General features: G+C 40.2%; 1 protein-coding gene across 6 annotated transcripts in view; it reads left to right on the plus strand.

The window, feature by feature from the left end:
* The window catches only part of klc1a (kinesin light chain 1a), a 44,078-nt gene that overhangs the window by 19,600 nt on the left and 4,557 nt on the right, over window positions 1-19,921 (plus strand). Inside the window, exons 7-15 of one of the 6 annotated variants that reach the window (XM_063909425.1) lie at window positions 2,313-2,414; window positions 6,051-6,224; window positions 6,949-7,048; window positions 7,345-7,397; window positions 8,010-8,077; window positions 8,981-9,089; window positions 10,577-10,738; window positions 16,919-17,052; window positions 19,273-19,339. In XM_063909425.1, coding sequence (XP_063765495.1) covers window positions 2,313-2,414; window positions 6,051-6,224; window positions 6,949-7,048; window positions 7,345-7,397; window positions 8,010-8,077; window positions 8,981-9,089; window positions 10,577-10,738; window positions 16,919-17,052; window positions 19,273-19,339 — 969 coding nt within the window. Of the gene's footprint in view, window positions 1-2,312; window positions 2,415-6,050; window positions 6,225-6,948; window positions 7,049-7,344; window positions 7,398-8,009; window positions 8,078-8,980; window positions 9,090-10,576; window positions 10,739-13,894; window positions 18,158-19,272; window positions 19,340-19,921 lie in introns of those variants that run through there. The other 5 variants (XM_063909426.1, XR_010168085.1, XM_063909427.1 and 2 more) reach the window with 5 other exon arrangements.

The following is a 19,921-nucleotide window of genomic DNA, read 5'->3' on the forward strand; positions in this document are numbered from 1 at the left end:
TGGCGTACTTAAAGAATAAGTACAGGGCTAGGCTTGATCCAGAGAATGACATGAGACTGTCTCTGTCTACCATTTCGCCACGAATAGACAGGCTGTGTGGACTTCACCACGCCCAGATATCACACTGACAGGTAGGCCTAATTCTCCCATGTTTTCACTGTTACGACCCTGGCGGGTTTAGGCCCCGCCCTGTGTTAATGGTAAGCCTGTTCTCTCTCCCTGCTTTTCTCAATCTCTCTCTGCTTTTCTCAATCTCTCTGTCTCTACAGCAGGTGATTGGTGACAGGTCTGTCCTGGCTGGGTTATAAAAGCCCTGACCAGCCAGCAGTTGAGGCTGCCTTGGTCTTCATTTGTTGGATTTTGGTTCTCCGGTGTTGTTGGATTTTTGTTCTCCGTTGTTGTTTTGTCACACACCTAGACTGACTTTGCATGACATTTTTAGTTACTTTTCCCAATACTGAATTGCACAACACTTTATTATTCTTTATTCTTTCTTTAAAATAATCTTTAATTTAATTTAATTTAATTTAATTTAATAAATCTACTTTTATTATTATAAAATCTGCGTGGCCTCTCTTTCATGTTTCATGCATTGAGCTATGCATGTAACACCAAATACACACGCGCACGCGCAGGCACATCAGTGGGCCGCGGATTGCTTTCTAGTCCGAATGGTGGTCCCTGGGACAAAACCAGTTGAAAACCCCTGTTTTACACAAATGTGTCACACCTTTCACTTTGAATCTCACCTATTTCTAATCTTCTTTTGATCTCGTTTTTTTACTTTGCGCTATTTGAAAAGTTAGATATTTAGAGGATGCTTAACCCAACCAGGTGATCATAAGCCAATCTGATCTTGAATTCTGCCTTTTATGTTTACATTACAACTAATTGGGAGGTCTGTACGGTATAGATTCCTGCTTAAAGTATTAGCCTAGTCAACATTTAGAACGAATTCCAGAAATTAGAAAAAAAAAAAAGTCTTTTAGGAAAAAAGTGATTTTCTAAAAAGTCGAAATTTGGAAAGAAAATCAAGTGTGAATTTTCAAAAGAAGATGATAAGGGGCCCCATGATGAAGGAGTTAGAATAATGGGACATTTTTAAAAGTCAAAATTTACCAAAAAAAAGTCGACATTTAGAAAAAATATCAAATATTTTTTAAAAAGTCAGATTTTTTAGGGGAAAAAAAGGAGTTTGAAACGAAAATAGAAAGGAAAGAAATTGGGAGACAAAAAGTGTGAATTTTAAAAGACGTAATTTGAAAAAAGAGTCAGAAATTTGAAAAAAGTATTTTTCTTTTTGGGAAAAAGTGATACTTTTGAAGAAATACTCGGAAATTCTAAAAGTCAACTTTTAGAAAAAATTGTAGCTGCCAGTTCGGTGCGTGTGGAGCTTCACTCTTGGCACGGTGAAGACTGGATCCTTGGAATGTGCAATGTCGCCTTCCTGGTGAGGAAGGTCTGAAAGGTGGAGGTTAGTGATCCAACTTCCTCGACAGACTGTAGTCTTTCCAGGGGAACGTATGGAAACAGTTAAGAGCCCCCAGCTGAGTGCTGCTGTGCCCCAAAGAGCGAGAAGGTCAGAGACAAGGAGCCTCTTATTGTTGTGCTCTCCTATGTGTCGAACAGCACTTTCAACTCTGCGGCTCTCAAGTTTTCTCCTTGAAAAAAATCAAGATATTCAGCCGCATTAAAGTCAAGAAAGCTAGGGTCTTTAGCTTTTTATTGTCCTCCAGTCATGGAAAACAAGATGTTTATCTCCTCTTATATTCTTTTATTTGAGGTTAAGAGAAACAATCGTCCCTTTTTAGAGAGCATTCTTATGTGAGAAACTTCACATTTTAGGAAAATATTTTAATGCGAAGTGAGAGAAAACGTTGAGTACCTTTAGCTTTCTTCAGTTGTGCTGCTCTCCTAGTGACTCTCCCTTCCCTCTATCACCACTCAACTCCTGAATAAACTCCCTTTCCCCCTTCTACCCTCACTCATTCCATTCCTCCCACTCTGCCCACATGGCCTCCACAGCCCGTCTGAATCAGAGATCAGAGGTGTCCTCCCGGCACCGCTGCAGACTCCCTCCTGCTGACTGCACCAGATTCGTCATACATCTGATTTGGATCAAATTACAGCCCACCATAATCACTTCCTGTTTCCGCACCTTATCTTCCTCCTCGTTCATTACTCTCTCACCAGATCAATGGCCCTCTGCTGCTGTGGCGGAGTCTCGCGGTTGCACTCGGGTGAAGATGATTAAGACCAGGATTGAAAAACAACAACATAATAAATAATGAATGCGTTTGTGTTCCTGTCAGGTCGCTGCCACACTTAATAACCTGGCTGTGCTGTATGGGAAGAGGGGGAAGTACAAGGAAGCAGAGCCTTTGTGCAAGAGGGCGCTGGAGATCAGAGAAAAGGTAGGTCAAAGGTCAACCATGAAAAAAACGATTCAGGAGTTGTTAAACACACTATAGGAAGCCATTACAAAGCAGATGTTTCTACTTGTTTTCCACATCCAACACTTGGTCATTTCATTCCTGTCAATTTGAAACGGAAGTTTACTTTCGCTTCACTTTCAGACAAACCCTGTGTCCTATTTAGGCAGTGAAACACTAAGCACTCAATACATCACTCAAGATGGTACGCGTGAGTCGCTGGTTTTAGGGCAACAGAATGGAGGACAAACACTAAATGATGTCACATTCAAAGAACAAATTACCCTGATGGACTTGTGGTTAGTTCCGCTCTTCAATGAAGGGAAAACTCCCCCCAAAAAACGTTGAATGGGAAAGAAACCTTAGAGAGAGGAACTGCAATAGATGTTCATAACCCGCAACCCAGCTGGGTGAAAACAGGCCCCGTTGTCTCTGCTGTGGTATGAAAGTAAGTAGATAACCTGTTAGCTTTACAAGATAAAGAATGCAGCTTATATGAATTTATTTTACCACAAAGTCCCGTTAAGACCAAGCATCTCTTTCACATAACATAATATCAGCACCCTGTTACATCCCTTCCTTTTGACTTTGTTTTGGTAGAGACAACATAATCCAACTTCCAAGTTTCCCTTTTAAACACCCATGTTCCCTTTCCTCTATATTCTCCTAATTGTTCTTGTGTGTTGACTTAATGCATAAGAAATGCAACTGCTCTCCTTCTTAACCCATGTGCAGAGTATTTAGCTCAAATGTCCCCGTATTAGACGTGCATTGTTCTCTCTTGACTCGATTCTGCTCGTCCTCTCTTTGTATTCTTTACTGTAAGATGTGCATCATGGGACAGCCTGTATATCTGAGGGGAGATCATTTTCTGTATTGTCTGACTTCTAGATTGGTGCTTACAGAGGCGCTGCTCAGCAATCCTGAAAGTGCAGACAACATTTCTCATTCACTACTCCCTCCATCCTCAGCTCCTGCCTTTGAGCATCCCTCCCTCGCTCTCCTTCTCGCTCCTCTGAGTTTGAGACGTCAGCTTTGGTTAAGCTGAGCGGATTCACAGTTTTTCTTTTGCTACTTAAACTCATATGATTATGCTCTTGCCTGAGCTAAAGGATTTGCAGCTGAGTTTTTCCTGCACAGGAGAGGTGGCTGCTGCAGAGCTGCTGAATCAGAAAGCTTTAACCAAACAGATTGGCCATTTATATAAAAGCTCAGCTAGTGAGTTTGGTTGGCGTCAGGGAGATGGGGATGAGCCGTAAACTGGTATAGAAGATTTTCTCTATATATTCAGTTAGCCTTTTTGAGAGTAAATTAAATCAAAATGCTGAATTCATCATGGTTTCGTGCTTTATTTCTGGATAGGAAAGTCCAGCTAGGACGCTGAGCCAGGTGACATTTTTTGCTATTATACTTTAAATACTGACTTTTTATTTGATCCAAAACAATATATTCAATTGAAATGCCATTTTGTCCTGTCATCATGTAGTTACGATGCAGCAGTGAATCAGAAACATACAAAATGTTTCTACCTGTAAACGCTCAATTACATGTTTACTCAATCCCACTTAAGCCACGGATTACCCACTACTATTTACCTTCAGTATTATCCCTGTTTGATTTATTACTACAGTGACCTGCTCTAATCGAGCTTTTTTTTTTAAGGAAATGATTCACCAGTGTTTAAAGATTTAACTACAGACAGGCTGTGGAAGTTGGACATTTATAAAGACGAATGCCTTGTAGCAAAAGTGTAAAACATGGGCGGCTTTATCCTTCTTAAATGGAAAAAGTCATTAAATTCTGTCTCAAAATTTGGGTTAGTAGGAAGAAATTTATCTGACAAAATAAACACATTTCAAACTTTGGATTTATTTTAGAACACTGCAAGTTTTTCTCTAGTTTTAAGCCCTGAACAAGTATTACATACACGTTCTCTTTTCTGCTCGAATGTCCTTGAGCTGGAAACTGAAGCCCTACCTGCTGCTTTCTGTGTCTTCATACCGACGTCTTTGTTGAAATATGGAAGTCTGTCGCAGAAGGATAGAAACTCAATCCTGAATTTCTCAGAAATCCCCATATCCAGTAAATGTTCGGATGAAACACAGATTCAGTCGATGCCCTGTAAGTAGAGGCTTTAATTAAGCTTCCCTGAAACCACCTCACACTGCAGCACTTCTGCTATTTGAAGACATTACATCCATCAATAAACACAATCAATTCCTCGGTGATCCAGACCTCATCGTCAGGCATGACTTATGGCAATCCTTTTCTAGCTAACGATGTTTACAGGAGAGCTGTCAGATGTGTGATGCAGCGGAGGAGGAGACTGAGGGAAAACTGTAGGTAGATATGTGTGCACCATCCTGTGGATCAGAGATCTTCAACAGGGAGGGGGATGATCCTGTAAGGGTTCGATTTCGGACCTCCTACAGACTTCTTTAATAATCTGAAGCCAAATATCCCCCAAAGGACAAACGATAGGCTACTTGTTTTGCCTTTTTATCTCTGATTCTCCTTCAAGTGCTTTCTTTCTCAGATGTTCCTCTGCACTCCCTCCCACCGTGTTTTTTCTGAAGTGGTTTCTCAATGCTGCAGAGAAACTGTCTTTCTCTGACCTAATGTCATTTTTCTCTTTTGCATTCTCTCCTCTTTCATCATCTTTCAAAAGGGGAAGTGCCAGGAAGGAAATGACATTTGAGGTCTCAGCCTTTCTCCTCTTCTTTCCCTCCCTCTCTTTTTCTGCATTTTAGTTTCTCTCTTTCTGATCTCTCTCTGGTCAGTCAGTCTCAGTGAAAACCCTCTCTGCAGTTTTCTAAGTCTTGCCACCTATTCCCTGGAGATAATTCTGCATCTCATTCTCGCTTGCTGCACTTGCCACTAATGGCTCCTCAGTCAGCACAAAATAAAAATCATGGTGCTTCTTTTGGCGGTGTGTTTTCTATTTAAAAAATAAATGCTGTTTGTTCTTCCATCGATGCGTTTGTCGACTGGACTCTGCTTTGTTTTATCAAGCATCAATAGTCCACATTTTGAAATCCATCAGGAGACACTTCAGTATGTTGAAGAGGCTTGTGAACAACCGTTAAACTATACATTCCCAATATGGCAACCAGGTTTTATGAGGCTAAAATAGCAAGTATTAAGGAGGTTACGAGTACACTGTTATTGGGAGATTTTGCGATGTCTTATATTAGATGCAGCTTCAACTGCAGGAACATCACAAACAAACCGTAAAAAGCTGAGCAAAGGTCAATGCAACCTGGCAAGAGATGTGACAGATATTCCCGATAGTCAAAATGAGGAAACCACTTTGTATTCCAAGAAAAGTACAAACCTAGTCCTGAGGATTTAAACTGGGGTTACTCATTCAGACCTAAAGGTGGACCCAAAGGGATTTTCAGAACTGAAAAACTGAATGATTTCCAAAGTTTTATGGACAATTTTCCACACATTTGGACAGAGAAATGCCAACAGGACCAGGTGGTTTCTGGTTGTTGGTATTTTCACCCCCTGTTGACCAAATGGCCCGATGTCAGACACAGGTTGTCGTCTAAAAGCTTGTTATGTTTTAAGTACCGAGTGTTGTTTTGACCACCTCTCCTCTTGCTTCCGTCCCAGGTGCTGGGGAAGGACCACCCGGATGTGGCCAAGCAGCTGAACAACCTGGCCCTGCTGTGTCAGAACCAGGGCAAGTACGAGGAGGTGGAGTACTACTACATGAGAGCGCTAGAGATCTACCAGACCAAACTGGGCCCCGACGACCCCAACGTGGCCAAGACCAAGAACAATCTGGTGAGGGGTGGAGGCTTCAAAAATCAATAAGTCAAAGGGTTTAAATGTCATTAAGTATTGTGCTACATGCTAAGCGTGTGCTAAAGTGTAAGCATTCTGCGTGTTAGTCAGAAGTATTTGAGTTTTATTCTAATTGCTAAATAGGTTTAGTGCAAAGTGTTCGGTATTAGAGTTAAATTAATACTTAAAATCATCTGCGAAATTCAAAAAGCCACGACAAAATGCACGTATGAAGCTCTGGTAGAATGCTAACATAGAGACTATTTGTTGTTTGTTATTAATACTCTTTAGTTGGCAAGTAGAGCTATATATCGGCCCAAAACATCCAGCCTAAAACTACATTAACACTTCCAATTTCTGTCCAAGAGCAACGTGAGCCTAAAACATCAAAGTAACCCAAGTTTGTAAATGAATAGACTATGTTTCTCAACTCAGACATATTTTACTAAATGCTCCTTCTCTTAAGGATACTCAAAATAGCCCAAAATCAAATAAGCTGAGATGCTAGTCTCTCTAATTTTACTCCATGGTCTGATCACAATGATATTTTGTATAGGAGGAATATATAAGTTGGACACGTTAGAATAAGCTTTTGTGAGCTCAGATCTTTACTCAATGGTACATACAGTCCTTTATAAATATTTAAAAAATTGATTTCCTGAGGCCTCTTCCTCATGTACAGTGTCCTGCTGACTCCTAATGTCTGCTTCTGTTTGTTCCTCAGGCGTCATGTTACCTGAAGCAGGGCAAGTTCAAGCAAGCTGAGACTCTATACAAAGAAATCCTCACCCGCGCTCACGAGAGGGAGTTCGGCTCTGTTGATGGTACGACATGGGACTGGATCATACACGCACACATTTCAGCCAGTATCATCTCACCCAGACTGACTTCAAATACCACACACACAGATCTGATTCATCTGAAACCCCTGCTGTTTTCCTCTCCTAATGTAAAGGTTAATCATTTCAGGCTGCTGTCATTTTTTTCGTAGCTGTAAACAAAATTGACCTTTCAGCGGGGAAAAAAAGAAGTGTTTACTTCCTCAGAACCGGTGACGGCTGTTTATCTGTGGGGATGTTTGCCTGAATTTATAAACTTTTGCCCATGTGTTTCTCTGCAGATGAGAACAAACCAATATGGATGCATGCCGAGGAGAGAGAGGAACAAAGCAAGGTGAGCAAAATCTGTTAATGCCATGCAGATTGTCATTAAGACTTTGAAAGCGTTTTTAATTCCAGTATTTTTGTTGTTGATTTCATGTTTTAAACGCGTGCTTTCTGCGTTTTATAATTGCTTTTAAACAAATGTACCGGTTGTTAAATCTGACACATTCAGTTCTGCAGTTAACAGCCAGCCTGAAGGGACAAACGACCAGAGAGTCAAATGCTAAGTAACACTGACTGCAGCGTTTAGGCTGCTCTGACAGATCCATGATCGTATTAAAGGTGAAATAGGAAGGATTGACTTTACAAAGAGTTGGATTAGCAGATTAAGTCTTGGTAAAAACCACTGGACATTTCCCAACCAGAGGAGTTAATTCTGGTCGAGGTTTAAAAGGTTTCAGGGAAGGAATCCTGACTCCAGTATAATCCCACCATTTAACACCACTTCATGATACCTTTGATGGGATTAAAAAATGGGTTAACATTCATCCTTTTAATGTGCAATTCCCTTCATGTTGTAGTTCACAAGTATTTGGTTCTTTCTGATTTTAAATGTTCATGTTAGAAGAAACCCTTGAAACTGTTTTGTAGCGAGCTAATGAACATGGTGTTTCTGTCTTAGGGAAAGCAGAAGGACGGCTCGCCTTTTGGAGAATACGGGGGCTGGTACAAAGCCTGCAAAGTGGACAGGTCAGTTTGATATATGAACTAGTGTTTGAGTGAAGATGGGCGGGAAATAAAAGAGTAAAAATGGATTCTAAAGTGTCCTTAGAACAACAGGAAAATGAAAGCTTTGAGTCTCATAGCGGCTCAGTAAGTAGGGGCATGGACTGGGAATCGTAGGGTCGCCGGTTCAAGTCCCCGAACAGACTTGAAATATGGAAAGTGGACTGCTACTTGGAGAGGTCCCAGTTCACCTCCTATGCCCTGCTTTTATAAGATGCTTTATCTTTATAAAGCTTCTTCATAATAAGCCTGTACGTGTCGTAATCAGAAATGCCTGTTCAGCCGTTAAACCGGTTTCAGCTCAGACGCCAGACAGGAGCGGCAAAACCAGAAAATCATCCCAACTGAAGTAAAGTCTTCCAGGATTGTGATATAAAAATAGTAAAGTAAACACAATATGTTTTTGAAGCAATGTGTTTTTTTCTGGTTCTATTGTTGTTTATCATCCTACCCTGTCCAATGACCACATAAAGGACACCATACCTTAGATTTACTACTGCTAACGGCTATATAGGAGACTTTGTTCATACTTTCTTTATGCATAACCATTTAAAATACTTTAAGTGACTCCTCATGAGTTGTAATGCTGTTGCTGGTAAAGTTATCTGATGCATATTCATACAAAATATGAGTCAAAATCTCTTCATTCTGCTGGTTTGGGATCAAACTCTGATATATAATCCGATCAAGCTGCTTTTTTATTACAAAGCACACATATTTGAGTTAATTGAGAGAAAGCACACAAACCCTTTTTGTCGTTGTTAAGCTACTGTATCTAAAGAAATGACTGCTTAACTGGGCGTTAATCAGTGTATTTGTACCTTTACATTCTCTGTGCTGAGATGTTCCTCCTCCTTGTTCCTGCAGCCCCACAGTGACCACCACCCTGAAGAACCTGGGCGCCCTCTACAGGCGGCAGGGCAAGTTCGAGGCGGCCGAGACTCTGGAGGAAGCTGCCATGCGCTCCAGAAAGCAGGTGTGGTCTCTGGCTGACTAATCACGCAGGACTCCTCGCTGCAGTTAACACGTCACTGTTGCCGTTAAAGCCGCAGAGATACAATAAAAAAGGGTTGGATCAGATTTCAAAGCAGATAAAGAAGGCAGATAATGTTTATTAAAGTTTAAAATGAGGGAGGAGTCAATGAGAAGCCGGCAGTTATTAGTCTTCCTCTCATGATGAGTTTCTTACGAGCCTTAATGGGGTTTCCTGCGGAGATAAAAAGTGGTTTTATCCTGAATTAGAATTTCCTTTTCCAGATTTAATTGTCATCCTCTCTCAGTTGGGAAGACATAAATGAACACATTAAATTAAACTGGCTTGGTTTAGTGCCTCTAACCGCTGGAGCGAGTTAAGTTTGAGTAATACCATTTTAAACAGATACCTATTTAATGTGTTTATTCAAATCAACATTTTGCGGGATAACGTCTCTCAGATGTTTTCATTTCTTGGACTTGTTTTGTATCTTTTAATGCTGAATAGGGAAGATGTTTACCATGTGATAGAGAACGGTAATCATGATGTAGAATCAGCTGTTCAAATATTTATTCACTTTGAAAGAGGAAAACGTCTGATGTCATTTTTACGTTTTAAATATGTCCAAAAATGTGTTTCAGATGAGGTCAGTGCTCTCTGGGGTTTTTCCACTCTGAATATTGTAGTCTTCAGACGGGGTCAAAGGAGGAAGTCCGCTCTGTTCAGTTTCAATATGAAAAGCTAAAAGTAACTTACACAAATCAGCTTTCAAATGCACTCGTTCCATATGAAAACTTTATGCCTCCCTGTACTTAGATGTTTTCACAGGAACCTGCAGAAGAGGGAAAGAAATACAACTTATAAAATGAACAATATTTATAATTGTAGATAAGGAATAACAACTATTTTAAATAAAGTAACTGAATTTTGAACTTTGAACTGAAGCACAAATTGATATTCAAGACAGAGATTTTTTATGTCGGAAGACCTTCAAGCTTTATAAAATCTCCTCCTCCTTTTTGTCTTTCAGCTCCATAGCTGCATATTAAACTAGATGTTAGCCAGTCAGAAAGCATGATGACTTCTTTCAAGTACTCCTTTTTACTCTTAATGGTGTAATACATATTAGTTCTGGAAGCACTGAAGAATAAACAATCTCAGCAACAGGTTTGTGTTTGCTGCTTAACAGTTTCCCTAAAGAAACCAGTTGTGCTTTTGTAACTGGCTGCGCTGAATTAGCTCGAAGCGCTGATGTCTTAATATAAAACATGAGTGTGTGCCAGAGCCTGGGTTCAGTGCAGCAGGTGGTATAAGTCTAAAGCTTTCATATTAATCGGATTGGATTAATTGGCTCCTGTCAACTGTCCAGTGGCCATGTGTGTGTGACAGTCAGCTCAAGCTGCAGGTGCAGAGGTGTTCAGCTTTAGCTGGATGAATTGCATTGGCATTAATTGCTGCTTTATATATCTGTGTGTTTGTGTGTTGCTCAGGGTCTGGACACGGTGCATAAGCAGCGCGTGGCGGAGGTCCTGAGCGAGCCCGAGGCCCGCGAGAAGCAGCGGAGCCGCGAGAGCTTGACCTCCGACACGGTGAAGTACGAAAGCGGGCCGGACGGTGGCGAGGAAGTGAGTATGAGCGTGGAGTGGAATGGGGTAAGTACAGTACACAGCCCTACACACACACTCCTGAGAGTCTGCACACATACACAGTTCCTTTCTGGACAGAAGCCACATGCTGACTGATCACGCTGGATAAACATCCTGTTGACATAGATGCATGAGATACATGCATTTTAAATCTGGAGCAACAACTGCTATACGTTTGGTCGTCATTATAAGATAAACATGTAAAGGATGATCAGTGTTCCAGTGGTTTCTGTCCAGAAAGATACTATGAGGTTACTTAACTTTGTTAGTCACAGTTATTTCATTAGAAACATGTAAAAAGGGGCCAGTAAAAGATAGTCTGCTGATTGACTGTCAGAAACTCTCCTGCAGTAGCTGTTGCTTTTCCTTCACTGTTCCACTTTGATTAATAAATGAAAAGCTTCTCTTGGCTGGATCTTAAAGCTCTCACAGTAGGTGCTTCAGTTGTAGTGTGTTACATTTACATAGTGCTTTGATCGTAATAAACCCCTAAACTCTCTTTTTCTGAAGTGCTTACCCCACTAACTCTCTATAAAAACTGCTCTCCCAGCACTAAAGCCGCTGTGGTTTCACATGCTAACTCCTCTTTCCTTACGTTTCTCTGCAGAGTTTCCTCAGACTCTAGTCACTGCAATAAGAAACATGTAGATGTAGGGTCTCTGTAGGCTGCTCTCCATCTTTCTTCTGCGGCTGCTCACTTAGCAACAGTAGTCATAGCGCCCTGAACAACCAATCAGCATCTCCCCCTCTATACACACTGTCAGCCAGTTGTTATCATCCAGCCTCCTGCAGACACATCAGCAGCTGATCTCTGGACCTATTTATATCAGGGAGCAGCCTGTCCTGGGAGAGCTGCAGCTGGAAGTTTAATAATGATAGTAAATATATTTAAATGTCAACAATAACGTGTAACAAAAATAAATTCCAGAATTGAATTGGATAGTATAAGATAAATATCTTTTAATATTGTTAAATCCCGTTTGACAATATCATATAGAACTATTCACAATGAACGTCAGAACAGCTGATAAGCACATTTGTCCCTCACAGGGGAAAAAACATGCCCCTATTACAACATTTGTAATGAAGCCTTTAAGTTTATTTTTTATATAATTCAGACAGAAAATAAATGTTTCTTATTTTAGATATTTCTTAAGATTATTCCAGGAAAGATTGATTGATTTCCAGATCTATAAAATATATAAAAAAAATATAAATAAATATAAATATAAATATACACAACCTTGGAAATATTTAAGAGACCACTCCAATCTTTATCCCTACAGGTACGGCAGCCATTCCAGTGTCTGTTGAATTCCAACACAGAGAAAAATTGCCAGTAGTTTATAGAATACAATAAAAACATTTAACTCAAAAGACGTACCTATAAAAAATAAAACAAGAGAAACTGATAATGCTGAAGTGGTCTCTTAATTTTATCTGGGGCTGTATTTTTTTCTTCTCTTAATGTACACATTTTCATACATTTGGTAAATACTACACAACCCCCAAAACAACAATTAAAGGATAAACGACACACTAATAATTCTACAACTTCTACAGAACTCGAAATGTATTTAAGGGCTGGACTTTATTGTATATTGGACTTTTGCAGTTTCAACGATACAGACTGTGTGAGTGACATAAGACTGGTAAGAGCAGCTGTTATGATCTGCTATAAGATGGATACAAACATAGTGTTCCAGGTATTTCTACCCTTCACTGCAGCCGTCAAACCACATGTTTTTCTTCCAACCTGTCGAATATATTTTCACTTCCACTCCAGCTCTCTCCACAGGCGTTTCCTTTCACTCTATTATAAATAATTCCTCTGAGACGCAGTGTGACTCATCAGTGTGTTCACCGGACTCCACACGGGCTCTGTACTGTACTCTTTCTGTGATATCTGTGTATCCACTGTGATGTTTGTACCTGTGTGTTTATGTGTTTATGAACCTCTCCTTTGCCTCTGTGTGACGACCCGCTGCCTGAGAATGAGAAGTGTGATTTATTTTTGTATCCTTGTTTCTTTCCTGTGCTTGCTCTGTCAGCGTGTTAGCAGCCAGAGAGGAAGACACCTTTGTAACAGATCTTTAAAGAGGCTTATTATTATTATTACATTTGCTTTACCTGACTTTTAATTCATTAGTAAAAAAATAATGCACTGATCCTTGATTCTTACATTCAGATGTTTGCATTTATTACATTAAATAACATTTAACTGAGATTTGTGTCCAACTTAAAATACGTTCATTCTTAATTTGTCTGAGGAAATATGAGTCTATATAAAATCATAAACCAACTATCTGTCTGGCTGCACTCATGCGTCTCCTCCCGGCATCCCCTCTGTGTTTTATTTCGTGGATTTTAATCTTGTTCTACTTGATTGTTTGTGCTAAATAATGTTTCAGACACAGACACAGTATCCCTCCACCATAGTAGACTGTGCAAGAGCTCCACCTGGTGGAAAACTATATGAATTACAGAGAAATGATAGGAGAGATAAGACTGTAAAAAAAAGTCCTTTTTGCAACAACGAGCTGACAGGGGCCATACATCAAAGGGCCCGTTGAGGTTCATAGAGTCAGCCGAGACCTTTTTTTTAGACTTTTACTGTCACTCCTTGAGGAGGGGGGATAGAGCAGGTAATAACTCGCCCTCCATCCTGCAAAATAATTCAATTCCTCTTCCGTTTGTTTTGTTTTTCTGGGTTTAACAAGTCAGTGGGCGAGACCCGAGGCCATTTGGAGCCGACTGTGGAAAATAACCTCAGAGAAAATAAATATAAAATCTGGGTGGGTTTTTTCAAACCATAAAGCTAGAGAAGTTTGGAACAGAGAGAGAACAGATATTTGTTGTGTGTTTTTTGGCCTCATTTTTACCACAAAGGATGTTTTTCTTTGCAATTGTATCCCTTATATACGGCCTCTTTAACACAGTTATGACTTAATGACATAATAAGCTAATGCTCACACTGGTGGAGAAACACTGATCTGTGAACTGAATAACTTTATTGGTCTCTCTAATCTGTTTCTCTTCTCTTCTTTCTCCATGTCTCTCTTTTCTCACTCACTAAACTCCTCCATTACAAACTTCCTCTCATCTCGTTTATATCTCTCTTTGTTTTTCCTTCTCTCTCTTCCTGCTCCGTGTGACCGGCAGGCATAACTCCAGATGCCTTGTAATGGTTCTAAATAAACTTGTCTTCTGCATGACGGACGCCTCGCCTCCACCCTTCAGCTTTGCAGTTTTCTTCAGCTCTGACTCCCCCCTTCCCCTCTCTCTCTCATTCTCCTCCCCCATGATGGGGATCCTTCACAAACCGGAGCGATAACGTTAATAAACCCTCCTCTGTGCTGGGTTTTGGGGGCAGCTTGTGTGACTAAATCAAACTTTCTGCTTCGGTATTTGTCTTGAGGCGTTGTGTGTATCTGCTGTAGGGGGGGATGTTTCTTTATATCAACACTAAACTCTTTTCATGTTGTTCCTGCTGTCCTTTCCTCTCTTTCTGTCCCTCTCTGCTCTCTTTAAACTGTCCTTTCACACTGGCTGTAGAGTCATTGATAGGTTGTTGAGGGTGAATGTGTAGAGGAGATCAACAGACGCCCTTAAAGCAAATCTCTGTCTGCTAACTTGTTCTTTCTCTAAAGCCTAACTCTGTCCATTTTCCACCTGGACACCTGGTCAATTACTGTGTCTTAGCCATTGCTTCCTCACATCATTGGTGACCTCCTGAGCATTTGCTAGAGTAATGTGAAAGACGAAAGTGATGTGTGCATGTAACGGAGACCTTAATTAGTCAATGGACACAGAAGTGATGATCAGTCAGTTATCAGGAAAACTGCAAAGAAATCCAGTGTTCAATCTGTCCGATGTGAGGATTCGCCTCTGAAATCTGTCGCTTTTGCTGATTTTTAAGGTCAAAACAATACTTATATCAGGCGTTAAGATCAAGATAACAGGTTCGTATAATAAACATAAAAACAATGAGAGAAATCGAATGTTTTGTGCCGTACGTTTAAGGACCAGATTTGACAGAAAAGTAGAAAATATCACATCTTTTTTAGATTTTTGTCAGAATTTATCCTCGGGATTTTAACGGATAACCAAAAATAAGAAACACTAACATAAGGAAAGGATAGTTTAAACTTTACACCATGTTAACAGCATTTAACCTTCTTGATGTCACTGCAAACAAAGCACTTACTTACCAACTTTATTCCAGGTTTGAAATGGTCAGAGTTAAACTTTTAACACTTAACCCTCCCCCCCCTCTCTATCTGTGACGCCTCTCAGTTTGACTCAGCATTTACCCCTAGACTTCATTAGTGGTGACTCAAAGCTCATTGTGACTGCTGTAAATAACATCAGCGTTTCTCGTCAGCATGATCGAGACGCAGCACCGTGGATTGTGGCTCTGTTAGTCGTTAGTCTGCGCTGCGTGTCACTGTCATGATGTCGGACTGAACTAATGATGAGAACACGTTAAAGGTGACGGGACTCATGCACGCTGTGATTAAACAGAATAGAGTTCATCTGATGCAGTGTGATTATAAATGGGACATTTCCCACTAAATGTCAGATTGTGGGGAAATTAAATGGAGCTTTTGTCCTGAGCATCGTGCATCGCCCTGGTTACCTTCTGTATATCTCTGTAAATACATATCAGCGTGGGCGCAGTGATGTTGCATTTGTTTGAAATCTGGGAATTAGAATAGTCTTCTTGTCTCTGTTTCTTTGCTCTTGCTAATAACCTTTCTGCGTGTCCTTCCTGTCCCGTGTGCATCTTACAGTTTGTCTTTCTTAACTTCTAATAAAATCTAAACTCTTTGCTCACCTGAAACCTGTGGCTGTCGCCTCTTTGTGTGTCCCCTCTCTTTTCTGTGTCTTCACATCTAATAACAACCTCAGCTGCAGCTCTGGAAACATGCCTCAAAGCATTTTGTAAACACTTCACACTAACCTGACTTTGGCTGGAAGCTGGGAGATTCCTTCATCAAAGGTCCTTTTTATCTTCAAAAAAGGTTAAAATTGTGGATCAAAATACAACTGTGTCCCTAAAGGAGTAAGGCCATGGTTGATTCCAGATGTCTAAATGATGCTATTGATCACTATGAGGACTTAGGTTGATTAGATCACATAAAACAGGCCTTGATTAAGATCCAAAGTTCAACCCTGACTCCTGAAGAAATACATTTGGGATTAAGATGTGTTTGAAAAGCTTAGAAAACAGAGACTCTTCTTATAAAGACACTTCAACTGTTTGAGTTGACTGTGCTCTTAGATTAGAAGAGCCACAGTTTTTGTATTTACAGCTTTTTATTTAGCAATATTGATTGGTGTTTTTTTTAACCAGTATTTAGTCAGCACCCAGCATGCTCAGGTTCATCTTCTGTCACTCAAACTAACATCGCTACCAGAAATACCGGTTGTTTGATTACATCCATTGAGGCTTGAATTGACTGTAATTGATCATGTCATGTCCTCATGTTGCATTGACTAAAGGATTCTGTTGCCATGCAGCCTCAATGAGTCATCAGTCCTGGTTATGTTGAATCCATAAGGGGCAACACTTTTTAAAAGACTGATCAGGGCACATTACAGTATGTAAAGGTGGTAGTGATCTTAACCTCACCTGTCACTCCATGTACCAATAGCTGAAGGTGAAGCACTAACAAATAGCAACACAATACGTCTGTGTGCAGCATTAGTGTGCAGGTTGGATGTAGAATGCACATAGCAACGGCACAGGTTTGCAATGCATGAGCGTCAGTCTGCATCGTGAATGCTCATGATGTTTTGCATTGAAAAGATCATGCACCTTTTTTGATCGGTATTAGAGTTTGACCCATAAACCCTGTTTTAATCTGAAAGTCAAGCTTAACATTTTAAAAACACATTTAAATTAAATATTAATATTAAATGTAATGTGCTATGTTGTTGTTTTTGCCTTAAATATGGCATTTAAAATGATTTAGACCCAAAGATACCCCTTTTTCATACAGCCAGAGTCAGTTATATGTAAAAAATCTGAGTATTTATATTGTGTTTTGGGTCACATGGGTCTGACACTAATGTCCACACAGGACAAACACTATATGACTGTGTGGGTGTCCAAATGCACTCAATTTAATATAAATCAAATCAGTGTGTGTGTGAGTGTAACGCTGCTCCCTCTCCCCTCAGGACGGCTCCGGCTCTCTGAAGAGGAGCGGCTCCTTCAGTAAACTGCGAGCGTCGATCCGCCGCAGCAGCGAGAAACTCGTCCGCAAGCTGAAGGGCGGCGGCTCGTCCCAAAACAGCGAGCCCAAAAACCCCGGGTAACTATCCCATCATGCACCTGGTGACTCTCACTTTATGCACTGGAGGAAGGAGCCGACACTAACCAAATAAAAGAGAAAGAAGGGATTTGCTGAGCTTTGCTGGCAGTGAAGTAACTTTAAAGCTGTTTGCACATGAACTGATGGAGGGAGCTTCCACTGACACACACTCTGGGCCTTTTCCCATCGCATCGGTTTACTGCCTCTGTACGGTGACTCTATCCCACAGGGTTTGGTCTGATTGTATACAAAGAGTATAACGACCACTGTTGGAAACAAAAACCTTTCAGAAAAAGTAGTTCTACTTTCAGACTAAACAAACAAAACAAAACGATGTAGTATACTGTAAGGACAGGAGTCATATAGGTGCAATATTTCAAGGTTTGTCTGTAAAATATCACGTAAAAACACATTACCATATAAGTTGCCATAAATTCTATCAAAATAGTTGTTTTTTAGTTGTAATATTTTTAAGGAAAAGTGGTAATGTCCCATAAAATGTTTTTATATTTCAAGAAAACTGTGCTTCCTACAAATTAAAATATTATAGCTTTACTCTGAAAGAAATTCAACCTATTCTTGTAAATAGTTCACAAAAACAATATGCATTTCCTTCCCTTTATTATCACAGTTATTTTTTTAAATGGTGACTTAAGTCTTGAGTAATTTAGAGTTTTGAAAGTTTTCCTTACAGTGGTCTTAATATTCCTTTGAAACGCCCAAACCTGTGCCTGATTAAAGTATAAAACCAAAGGTAGCTGTGCTCTGAGCGGTGTACGTACAGAAGTGCAGCGATGAAATGGGAAACTTATGCAAACGTTTCAAACTCTCTGGCTGTGCCGGGCGACGTGTAGAATGTGCAGCGAGACACAAACTAAAGTCTGCTTATGAAATGCCTTTGCTCGTTATGCCTGTGGATAGTTCCACCTATTTATTGCATTGTGTGGCTTTGGGACTACTTATTTCAATTTGTTTTGAAATATAGTTCAGTTTTTGGATTTTATTATTTTCTTTGTGAATTCCTGGAAGAACCAGCTTTGTCTGCATGGCTGTTTTTTTTTTGTGTTGTTGAATTTTTATTTATGAATAAATTTGTTTATTTGAATGTGTGGACTTGCATGCCTCATCTGTGTGCTCCCTGGTCTCTGTTTCCTCTCTGCTCTTCCCTGGGGCTCTAAAGATGGTGGGCATGATGATTTGGCTGCAAAGTATCATCATGGACCGATTTGTGACGTTGAATCACTGCAGAGACGTCCTTTTTAACAACTAGATACCGCCTCCTAAAACACTGGAAAACATGTGGTTTTGTTGGCTTTTTTCTGCCTTTTTATATTTGACAGTATGTCCTTTAGTTACCTGGTTGTGACCTAAATCACTAAGCTGTATGTTTTCCTAAGAGTTGTGACTTCCTGCCAAGAAAATGAGGCCAGTTTTAGATGCTGTTTAAAATGCTTATCCGATCAGGCGTGTCTTGCACAACCCATAAGTTAGCCTCCAAGGTAGAGTGGGTTATAACACGCAAGACATCAGTAAAACAACATATTTAGCCTTGAACTTAAGAGTCAGAAACTAATTGTATTATTAATAATAACTTGGTGTCAGGACGGACGGGTCTCTGCAGTGATTTTAGTCACAACACGTTTTTTGGGCATGTTGGAGTGCATGATCTTCACTGACACATAAATATGAGTAAACTGCTTTTCAATAAAAACACGTGTTGCAAATAACTTTAATAAAAGAGCTCGTGCCTTTATCTGATAAGAATCCTTGCATAACGGTCTAACCAATAGTTTATCGCTGACTTTAAATTGAAGCCTTTACGTCACTTCCTTCTCATTTTTTAAAAGCAATTATTCCACTAATAGAAAAGTTTAGACAGAAAAAACAACACAGTAGTTTTCATGTGAAGACAGACAGCTGTTCAGCCTCTCAAATCTGAACGTGTTCTATTTTCATCCGTTTAATAAATCTTACAAATAAAGGCATCTAATTAAGAGCGTCTGTAACTCATAGCAGGATCATGTGTTGTCGAGGCAGAGAGTACGAAGCTTTACTTTGTGAAACTAACATTTGTGTGGAAAAATCATGTATGTTATTAACCAACACAAACATCCTCACCTCCACATCCCCCTCACCCTCTCACCCTTCACTCTCCACCAACTCACCTCTCACCCCCCTCGACTCACCCCTCCCCCCGGGTGCATGTCCCTGCTGGTGCAGCATGAAGCGGGCGAGCTCTCTGGGCGTTCTTAACGTGGCGGACAGAGCTGCCATCGACCAATACCAAGTAAGGAGACGAGGGTCCGGGGCCCAAAGTACCTGAGGGGTCTGTTTCTAACCTGCTGCTGACTGGGCGAGGGGAAGGGAAAGGTCAAAGTTCAGTTCCTAGAGAGGTGTCACTGTTCTTCTATTTAAGGATAAATACATTCTTAAAGATCAGATGTACCTTTATTTGTCCCCTTGGGAAATTCAGGTGATATAGCAGCTACAGAGAAAGAGAATCGCACACACGGGAGAATAAGAGTTATATTTTTAAAAAGTCAATCAACAAGCTGTATTTTTTCATACGAGAATTGCAAATTAACTTCTCAAATATACTGTTAGCATATGGTGCTTTTGATGTACATTTAAGATCTTTGCATATCGAGCTTAGAGACCAGTAATATTTGTATTGAGTCTTATTTACGTTGAGCTGAAAGCAGCAGGAACGGGTGTCCTCTGCTAGAAAAGAAAGAAACTATCAATCAGTGAGATAATCCACAAATCAATTAAAATAATATTGATTTGATTTAGATTAGATATACTGTATTGATCCCACATTTGGACATGTTTAATCTTCAGCTGACCTGCTTTACCGATACGTTTAAAA

The sequence above is a fragment of the Eleginops maclovinus genome, chromosome 19, assembly GCF_036324505.1.
Source record: "Eleginops maclovinus isolate JMC-PN-2008 ecotype Puerto Natales chromosome 19, JC_Emac_rtc_rv5, whole genome shotgun sequence".
In the NCBI taxonomy this organism is placed as follows: Eukaryota; Metazoa; Chordata; class Actinopteri; order Perciformes; family Eleginopidae; genus Eleginops; species Eleginops maclovinus.